The 10,258-nt window shown below is 46.7% G+C and overlaps 1 protein-coding gene across 1 annotated transcript in view; it reads left to right on the top strand.

Annotated features, from left to right (window-relative positions):
• Positions 1 to 1,669: 1,669 nt before the first annotated feature.
• Positions 1,670 to 10,258, top strand: part of FAF2 (Fas associated factor family member 2) — a 75,423-nt gene continuing 66,834 nt past the window's right edge. The window contains exon 1 of the mRNA XM_011990002.1: positions 1,670 to 1,834. Coding sequence (XP_011845392.1) covers positions 1,772 to 1,834 — 63 coding nt within the window. The 5' untranslated portion in view covers positions 1,670 to 1,771. The remainder of the gene's footprint in view (positions 1,835 to 10,258) is intronic.

The following is a 10,258-nucleotide window of genomic DNA, read 5'->3' as shown; positions in this document are numbered from 1 at the left end:
GGGGTTTTTAATTAATTGACATTTTATTTATTTATTTACTTATTTTTGAGAGGGAGTCTCACTCTATCGCCCAGGCTGAAGTGCAGTGGGGCAATCTCGGCTCACTGCAACCTCCGCCTCCCAGATTCAAGCGATTCTCCTGCTTCAGGCTCCTGAATACCTGGGACTACAGGCGCGCGCCACCACCCCTGGCTAATTTTTGTATTTTTAGTAGAGACGGGGTTTCGCCACGTCGACCAGGCCAGTTTAGAACTCCTGACCTCAGGTGATCCGCCCGCCTCGGCCACCCAAAGAGCTGGGATTACAGGTGTGAGCCACACAGACCCGCCGACACCATTTTTAAATGGAGAGATTTCATATGCAGATCCAAATTTGCAGGGTTTTTGTTTTGTTTTGTTTTTCAAATTAGCACTTTTTGGGGGTTGTGTTTTAGGGCGTACAATGTGATGTTTTTCCAGGACGTTGTGGTTTGTGCAAACCTGATAAAGTCCGGAAAGAAGTAGCCAAAATTTTATGTACTCTTCACAGAACCAGCTCTCAAAGCCTTTTCTGTCTCACCAGATCAGCCTTGCAAGGGGATGAGAGTGGGGCGCAGGCGGCTGAGAGCCTTGCTGGGAATCACGCAGGTCGTCCATGGAAAAGCGTGTACCAAGACCCAGGCCTCTCTGGAAGGTGGGCAGAGGAGGCGTTCAGAGGCAGAGGTGGAAATGAGAACAGGAAATCTAAAGAGAGGTGGCGGACGAGAAGGGGCAAGGGACGTGCAGAGGAAGATAGAAATTGAGGGATGGTGATAGGGCAGTGTAAGCAGCAGAAGGGAAGGGCAGGAGACTGCCTCGAGGAGAAGGGGCAGCGGCAGCACGTCAGGGGCTCTTGGTGAATCTCATTCAACAAATGGCAAAATGGAGCCCAAGTGGTTTGCCCAAGGATGTCCAGCACTTGGCAAGGTGGCAGCTAGAACCCGCGTCTCCTAATCGCGGTCCAGGGATCTTTCTTCGCCTGTCACAGGGACAAGGGGCCAGTGCAGCGCTAGTGCGGAGACACAAGACTCCAGGCACGGAAAAGCAGACGCCGGGCCGGGGCTCCAGCGCTGCAACCACGGCGGTGGACGGAAACCTCTGCCGACGGCTGGGGGCGCCATGAATCGTCGAGGATCCGGGGAGCCCAGTCCAGCCCTTCCTAGCAAGCGACCGCGAAGCGGCAATGGGACGATGGTCGAAGCCTGCCCACAGCTTCCGCTTCGAAGGCGGCGTTGGAAATGCCGCGCCAGTATCCTTCGGCACCTCCCGAGAGATGGTCAGGAGCTTTTGGAAACTTTAGGTCAGGGGCCAAAGACCAAAAGGCTGGTATTTCGGAACGGCCGCATCTCCTGAGAAACCTCCAAGAATATCTGAGGTTGCCGGAAAAAGGTTAGAGAACAGCCGAAATCAGCCGAATGCCATTCGGGACGCTCCGGAGTTTCTCGAGGCACATTCGGGCCCTCTCGGCTCTGCAAGACTCCACTGGAATCTTAGGTCTCGAGCAGATCGTTTCGTCGCCTAAAGGGTAAGGGCGACTTGTACCGACAGTCCCTCGGCAGTTTCCGGAGGTGTTCGGGATAGGCCCGAGCGTGGCGCCCTCTGGCGGCGACCAGGGGTGGGGTGGGGGTTAGTGGGCCAGCGCGCGCAGACGCAGCTGCGCGCCGGCGGTCGTTCAGACCGGATGTGGTTGTGGCTGAGGTCAGTTCCGGCGGGTGACGGTGCGGACGGGTCAGGAGCGTAGAGGCGGCGGCAAAATGGCGGCGCCTGAGGAGCGGGATCTAACCCAGGAGCAGACAGAGAAGCTGCTGCAGTTTCAGGTAGCAGCGAGTACTCGGTGCAGCAAATGCCTCCGCGGGATGGGGAGTGGGCCCCTAGAGGAGTTCAAAACTTTCCTCAGATTGGGCTCAGATTCTTCTTAGACCAGCAGGCCGACCCCCTCCCCCCAGACTCCAACTGCCCTGATTCCCCCGGCCCCCAAGCCTCTGTTGGTCCCTATCCTTCCAGCCATCGCTGCGGCCAGACCCGCCTCGTTTGTGCTTCTGTGCCCTCAGCGTGTCAGCTTCCCTGGTTTCCCTTAGCGGCGTCAGTCCTCAGCCATCCTTCCCAGCCTGGTTATCGGTCGGACCCTCTCCGCCCAACGAGTCTGTATCTGCCGGAGACGCTTAATCCCTACCGCGGAGTTGGCGTCAGTTCGGGTCTCTGACAGAAAAACCTCCTGCCAACATCCCATGCCATTTCCACAAACATTCCCACAAACTGAGGCCTCTTGGATACCAGGTTTCGTGTTGGGGGTTCCGGTCGGGAAGGGGGCAGCTACACACAGACCTGGTCCCCGCCCTAGAGGTGTGGGAGGACACCAAGTGAGAAAACAATGCAAGGTGATAAGTGTCATCAGTGGCTTCTGACGGGATTTATTACTTTTGGCTTATTCCTGGATTCCTGTGCTTCACTATGCTTGAGGAGGGTGGTAACTTGCAGGAATGTTATGTTAATACAGGACGTCGTATTAAGAACATTTGCCACTAATCACTTACCCTTGAGCTGGAGAATGGTTGGAGGATACCACTAGGGTGGGTAACCTTGGCACTTTGTTACCAGTTTCTTATCTCTGAAGAGACTGTCTTAAAAATATCTACCCCCAAGCCGGCCGCGGTGGCTCACGCCTGTAATTTCTGCACTTTGGGAGGCCAAGGCGGGCGAATCACGAGGTCAGGAGTTCGAGACCAGCCTGCCAATATGGTGAAACCCTGTCTCTACTAAACATACAAAGATTAGCCGAGCATGGTGGTGCACGCCTGTAGTCCCAGGTACTCGGGAGGCTGAAGCAGGAGACTCGCTTGAACCCGGAAGGCGGAGGTTGCAGTGAGCCGAGATCGCACCACTGCACTCCAGCCTGGGCAGCAGCAAGAGTGAAACTCCGTCTCAAAAAAAAAAAAAAAAAAAAAAATCTACTTCCTGAGAATGTTCTGGAGATCAAATGGACATATGGATGTCAGAAGGGCCTTGTGGACTGTAAAATGCCCCCAAATAGTATTTCTGCTATTAATTTGACTTAGGATAGACCTAACGTTATTGATACACTTATTTCCTTATATAAAATGTGTAAATTCTCATTTATTCAGCTATATTTATGAAGAACCTTAGTGCTCAGCGCTGCTAGGTGGAATCCCACTTACTATTTCAGATGTAAGTACTTTGTAAACTTAGTGTACATAACCTCATTTAATACAACAACCCTATGAGGTTCATACTGTTACAGTCGCTGATTTACAGATGAAGGGTATCAGGACCAAGAAATAAAATGCTTAGGTTACACAGCTAGAAAGTGATCATGTCAGATTTAAAGCTATGTCCATCTTCCAGAACCCTTCCCAGGCTTCTGACTTCTGTCTTGTACAACTTATATGTCAGTGTACAGTTAAGTGTGGAATGCAGATGCTGAGATAATAAATATTTTTTTGGCGAGTTCTCACTTTTCTGTAATTTCCTTGAATAGACTTCACTATAATAAATTTTGAAGTGGTTATTTTTTCCCCTCTTAAATTGAGCAGTGTGTTGGAAGTGTATAAATGGAAAAATGCTGTCGTAGATGTAATTGACATTTGATTGGAATTTTTGGTAGAGAAATTGAATTGATGACCCAGCAAATTATAATTAAAGAATGAGTAAACAGCAGACTACCAGCTTACACTTCCATTACACTTCCAGATAGACCACCAATTTCAGAGTGTTGTTTAACTTTGGCAGACCATTTTACCCCCTAGAACTCTTCAGGGGTAAGCTAACATGTTGTTTAAGTGCAGTGAAGCAATGTGAGTTATGGTATCTTTAGTCTCATACTGGGAGAGCATGAATATGTATATATGATAGCATTTCTGAAGTAAAGTGCATAGGAACTTCCATCTTATCTTCTGTGGAGTTTTTTTTTTTTTTTTGAAATGGGGTTTCGCTCTTGTTGCCCAGGCTGGAGTGCAGTGGCGCGATCTCGGCTCACTTCAACCCATGCCTTCCGGTTTCAAGCCATTCTCCCGCCTCAGCCTCCCGAATAGCTGGGACTACAGGCACGTGCCACCACACCCAGCTAACTTTTTGTATTTTTAGTAGAGACGGGGTTTCACTATGTTGGCCAGGATGGTCTCGATTTCTTGACCTCATGATCCACCCGCCTCGGCTGGGATTACAGGCGTGAGCCACTGTGCCCGGCCAGAACTGTGGAGATCTTTGTTAGAAGAGAGGTGGGTAGCAGGTTTGAGCTGTATTAAGATTGCCTTATGAAACTGGATTTATTGAGGGAAATGCATCTTTCTTTTTTCCATTCTATAAGCAATCGCTGGATCAGATTCATTATCCAGATTGCCATTAAACAAACATTTGTTGAAACTCACTAGATGCCAAGCATTATACCAAGCATCAGTTGATGTTCATTAACTCTTTTTTTAAGAAAAATATTTTAGGCTGTGTGCGGTGGCTCACGCCTGTAATCCCACACTTTGGGAGGCCGAGGCAGGTGGATCACCTGAGGTCAGGAGTTCAAGATCAGCCTGGCCAACATGACAAAACCCCGTCTCTACTGAAAATACAGAAATTAGCCAGGCATAGTGGCACATGCCTGTAATCCCAGCTATTAGGGGAACTGAGGCAGGAGGATCGCTTAAACCTGGGAGGCGGAGGTTGCAGTGAGCTGAGATCGTGCCACTGCACTCCAGCCTGGGCAACAGAGCAGGACTCTGTCTCAAAAAAGAAAAAAAAAAAAACCTTTAAAAGTAGAGATGGGGGTCTTGCTATGTTGTCCAGGCTGGTCTCGAACTCCTGCCTCAGCCTCTCACAGTGTTGAGATTACAGGTGTGAGCCACCACACTTGGCCCCTTAACTCTTTTAAATCTTTTAATATGACAGTGTAAAGGGTTAATCTTGTTCATTTTAATAATGAAGAAACAGGTTCTGAGAGGTCAAATAGCTTGCACAAGTAGTAAGTGGTAGAGATTTAGAAATTTATATCCACAACCATCTTGTGTGTAACTTAATGAAGAAGTCAAGTACACACATGAATAATGGGTATATGATACACACACACACACACACACACACACACACACACACTTACTTCAGCCCAGGCTGAAGTGCGGTGGCGTGATCATAGTTCATTGCAACCTCAAACTCCTGGACTCAAGTGAATCCTCCCACCTCAGCCTCCTAAGTGGCTAGGACGAGAAGTGCCCAGCTAATTTTTGTTTGTTTTTGAGACAGAATCTTGCTCTGTTGCCCAGGCTGGGGTGCAGTGGCACGATCTCGACTCACTGCAGCCTCCGCCTCCTGGGTTCAAGCTATTCTCCTGCCTCAGCCTCCTGAGTAGCTGGGATTACAGGCAGCTGCCACCATGCCTGGCTAATTTTTGTATTTTTAGTAGAGACGATGTTTCCCTGTGTTGGCCAGGCTGGTCTTGAACTCCTGACCTCAGGTGACCCACCTGCCTCAGCCTCCCAAAGTGCTGGGATATTACAGGCATGAGCCACCACTCCCAGCCCTGGCTAATTTTTTCTTCTATTTTCTTTTTTAATTAAAAAAAAATTTTTTTTTTTAATTTTTTAGACAGGGGCTAGCTCTGTTGCCTAGGCTGGAGAGCAGTGGCATGATCATGGCTTACTGCAGTGATGAACTGAAGGCTCAAGCAGATCCTTCCACTTCAGCCTCTTGAATAGCTGGGACTACAGGCTTGTGCTACCACGCCTGGCTAAAGTTTTCTGTGTGTGTAGAAACGAGGTCTCCCTATGTTGCCCAGGCTGGTCTCGAACTCCTGTGCTCAAACAGTCCTCCTGCCTCAGCCTCTCAAAGTGCAGGTGTGAACCACTGTGCCTGGCCATAATGTGGTATTTAAAGAGTGCTGTGGAGCTGAGGGAAGACCAAGAGTATTCATGAGGGGAGAAAGATGGTTTAGCAGTTTAGCAGTTAACAATTTTTTTTTTTTTTTTTTTTTGAGACGGAGTCTCTCTCTGTTGCCCAGGCTGGAGTGCAGTGGTGCGATCTCGGCTCACTGCAGCCTCTGCCTCCCGGGTTCTGGTGATTCTCCTGCCTCAGCCTCCCAGGTAGCTGAGATTACAGGCATGCACCACACGCCGGCTAATTTTTGTATTTTTAGTAGAGATGGGGTTTCACCATGTTGGCCAGGCTGGTCTAGAACTTCTGACCTCAGGTGATCCGCCTGCCTCAGCCTCCCAAAGTGCTAGGATTACAGGCGCAAGCCACAGGACCCGGCCAGCAGGTAACATTTATTAAGTATCTACTATGCCTTAGGCGTAGTGTTAAAGTATAACTATTACGTTTAATCCTTACAGCAGTTTTTAAAGTACCATAGGTGGTATGCATAAGGAAACAAATCTATCGATGTATTTGCTCAAGGTGATTAAGCTACTAGGTAGTGGAATTCTAATGGGTCTACATCTGTACTTTAAGGCTGAGCTCTTACCAATATACCTTGCTACTTTGGAAGAGGAATAGAATTTCAACAGGTGTTGGGCAGAATATTCAAAGCTGAAGAAATAGCTTGCACAAGGTAGGGAGATGGGAAAGTGAAGTGTCTGTGGTGATGAACTGAAGAGTATTGGAAGCGGACAGTAAGACTAGAAAGGTAAATTAAAGCCAGATTTTGGAGGCCTGTCAAAGCTGGCTTTCAGCTTTGAAATGGTTTAAACTTTAATCTGTAGACAAGGGGAGCCATCAAAGGATTTTTCAACTAGGGAGTGGCACTAGGTTTCAGGTTTGCTTCACTAACAGTATGGAGTATGTGTTTGGAATCTCCACAGGGGTTAGGACAGAACAGGATGACACGTTAGGAGTTGGTTCTCATATGTTTTTTCATTTGGTATATTGAAATTAGAGAAAGTAAAATATTTTGGAAATCTCAGGTTTCCTGTGTTTCACTTTTTTTGTGACATGATTTGGTTAGAACTCCCCAAGGCATTTTATTTAATATCATGTTTCTCAGCCTATTTGATGTCTTCTAGGATTCTTCTATAGTTCTCCACTTCTGTTTGTTTTGGAATCAGTTGAATATGAGTAACTATTGCAGACAATTGTTTTAAGCCATTTCAAATGGGAAAGAGTAAGGACATAGGCTTTAAGGAGAGCTAATGCAGGTATGTGAAAGGTTACTTTTATTGGCGTTCATTTTCCCAGATTTCCAAATATAGCAGACTCTCCTAGTGCCTTGGTTCACTGCCTCTAGATTGCTGTTGGAACAGCTGGAGAAGGATGACATGGACAGAGAGAAGGGGGAACTAAAGGAGTTACGCAGGCCAGCAGAGGAAGAAATGATCCCTTTTCTGCTTGCACAGGAGGAAGAAATGTATGGCCCTCATCCTTTTAAATGACATTCCGAACGCTGGGCTGTAGAATCAAATTTATAACTCATTTTGAAAATCTTTCTTTTGGCTTCACCTGATTATTACCTAAAGGGAAAAAAACACATGGTGCTGTTCATGTATTGAAAACAGAACATACGATGGTCCAGTTGAGGTTTTTTTGCCAGAGAATTTGGCACTGTTGAGAAAACAAGAGCTTTGAAAATCCAGGCAAATATGACTTAGCTTTTCAACAGCTTCTGGTGAGTTCTGCGATCTTAAACAGGTTCTTGCTTCTTTGAACCTCTTTCATTTTCTATAAAATGGAGATACTGGCCGGGCGCAGTGGCTCATGCCTTTAATCCCAGCACTTTGGGAGGTCAGGGCCGGCGGATCATGAGGTCAGGAGTTTGAGAACAGCCTGGACAACATGGTGAAACCCCATCTCTACTAAAAATACAAAAAAATTATCTGGGCATGGTGGCAGGTGCCTGTAATCCCAGCTACTTAGGAGGCTGAGGCAGGAGAATTGCTTGAACCTGGTACGTGGAAGTTGCAGTGATCCAAGACCACGCCATTGCACTCCAGCCTGGGCAAGAGCAAGACTCCGTCTTAAAAAAAAAAAAAAGTTGGAGATACTATTATCTAGTTCACAGCATTCTTTTTATTTTTTACTTTAAAAAATCTAGTAGGCTGGGGACCTGTAATCCCAGCACTTTGGGAGGCCGAGGCAGGCAGATCACTTGAGGCCAGGAGTTCAAGACCAGCCTGACCGTCTCTACTAAAAATGTAAAAATTAGCCAGACATATTGGCATGCACTTGTGATCCCAGCTACTCGGGAGGCTGAGGCAGGAGAATCACTTGAACTCTGGAGGCAGTGGTTGCAGTGAGCCGAGATCGTGACACTGCACCCCAGCCTGGGCGACAGAGTGCGAATCTCAAATAAATAAAAATAAAATATCAAAATAAATAAAAATAAAAATACAAAAGAAGTTAGTCAGGTGTGGTGGCACGGGCCTGTAATCCCAGCTACTCAGGAGGCTGAGGCATGGGAATCACTTGAAATCAGGAGGTGGAGGTACCAGTGAGCCAAGATCACGCCACTGCACTCTAACCTGGGCAACAGAGCCAGATTCTCTCTAAAAAAAAATGTAGTAATATATACTTGTTGCAAGTTAGCAACATACAATTGTATTTTAAAAAGTAATCAAATCTTATTTTATTTCCCCATTCTAGTTCCAGGTTTGTTGTTTGTGTATTTTTGTCTTCTGCATGTACAGTCTACAAACGCTTAATGTGGAAGCTTTCTGAACCTTAACCTTCACTTGACTGATTAATTGGAACAGATATCCTCCTTTCCCTAAACTCTGTTCTGTAATATGTTCAAGCGTTTCTGCAAACTTTACTCTGTAATACTCTCAAGTGTCCAGTTGTACTCCTGACAAGAGGCAGTTATGTTTGCTCCCAAACTACTGTGTGCTGGTTATGTTTGTCATGTGCATTTAATTAAACACTACATAAACCTATAAAATACCAGTGCAAAAGGAGTTTTCATTGATATGAAACCAAAATGAAAAGCTTTAAACTGGCTCTGTCCGGGAAATTGCTAAAAAAAAAAAAAAATTGCTGTTCAGTTAGGTGTGGGCAAGTTAACTGTAAATGACTTTGGGAAAAATCATTGAGATGCAAGATTGTGCACTTACTGCTTGGCAAGTGTTCAGGGTTGCACTCCACTTAAAGAAATCAAATCAGTATGGGTTATGCTAAAAAGATCCCAGCCTGGGCAACATGGTGAAATCTCATCTCTGCTAAAACTACAACAAAAAAATTAGCTGGACTTAGTGGCGCATGCCTGTGGGCCTGTGATCCCAGCTACTTGGGAGATTGAGGTGGGAGCATCACTTTAGCCCAGGAGGTGGAGGCTGCAGTGGGCCATGATTGCACCACTGCACTTCAGCCTGGGTGACAGAGTGAGACCTTGTCTCAAAAAAAAAAAAAAAAGTAAAAAATAGCTGGGCACAGTGGTGCACGCCTGTAATCCCAGTACTTTGGGAGGCCGAGGTGGGCAGATCACCTGAGGCCAGGAGTTTGAGACCAGCCTAGCCAACATGGTGAAACCCTATCTCTACTAAAATACAGAAATTAACCGGACTTCGTGGCGGGTGCCTGTAATTCCAGATACTCAGGAGGCTGAGGCAGGAGAATCGCTTGAACCTGGGAGGCAGAGGTTGCAGTGAGCCGAGGTCGCACCAGTGCCCTCCGGCCTGGGTGACCGAGCGAGACTCCCTCTCAAAAAACTAAAAAAGATCCAAGGAGTGCCAGTGGATCCATTCCCTAAAGAAAATGATAGGCTTTTCTCAAAAGGTTGTTGTGTTACTGTGAGTTTTTTGTTAAAATGAAATGTTGACATACTGTGTAGAATATTTTTATTACTCACTTTGACTTCAGTTAATTGATTAGTTATGGGTCCCATTCTCGCTGGGTAAGAGAACTTCTGTCTTTGTCTTACAGAAATATGATTATATTATACTTAACTGCGTAGCATAGGTAAGTAGTCATGAAGACTGACTGGATTTGTTTGTTTGAGACATAGTTTTGCTCTTGTTGCCCAGGCTGGAGTGCAGTGGTGTGATCTCGGCTCATTGCAACCTCCACCTCCTGGGTTCAAGCAATTCTCCTGCCTCAGCCTCCTGAGTAGCTGGGATTACAGGTGTGTGCCACCATGCCCGGCTAATTTTTGTATCTTTAGTAGAGCTGGGGTTTCCCCATGCTGGCCAGGCTCGTCTTAAATTTCTAACCTGAGGTGAACCGCCCACCTCGGCCTCTCAAAGTGCTGGCATTACAGGCGTGAGCCACAGTGCCTAGCCCAAAATATATTTTTAAAACTTAAAATGAACAACTCC

The sequence above is a fragment of the Mandrillus leucophaeus genome, unplaced genomic scaffold, assembly GCF_000951045.1.
Source record: "Mandrillus leucophaeus isolate KB7577 unplaced genomic scaffold, Mleu.le_1.0 Scaffold366, whole genome shotgun sequence".
Taxonomy (NCBI): domain Eukaryota; kingdom Metazoa; phylum Chordata; class Mammalia; order Primates; family Cercopithecidae; genus Mandrillus; species Mandrillus leucophaeus.
The sequence above is the reverse complement of the archived record's forward strand: the minus strand, read 5'-3'. Positions and strand labels throughout refer to the sequence as shown.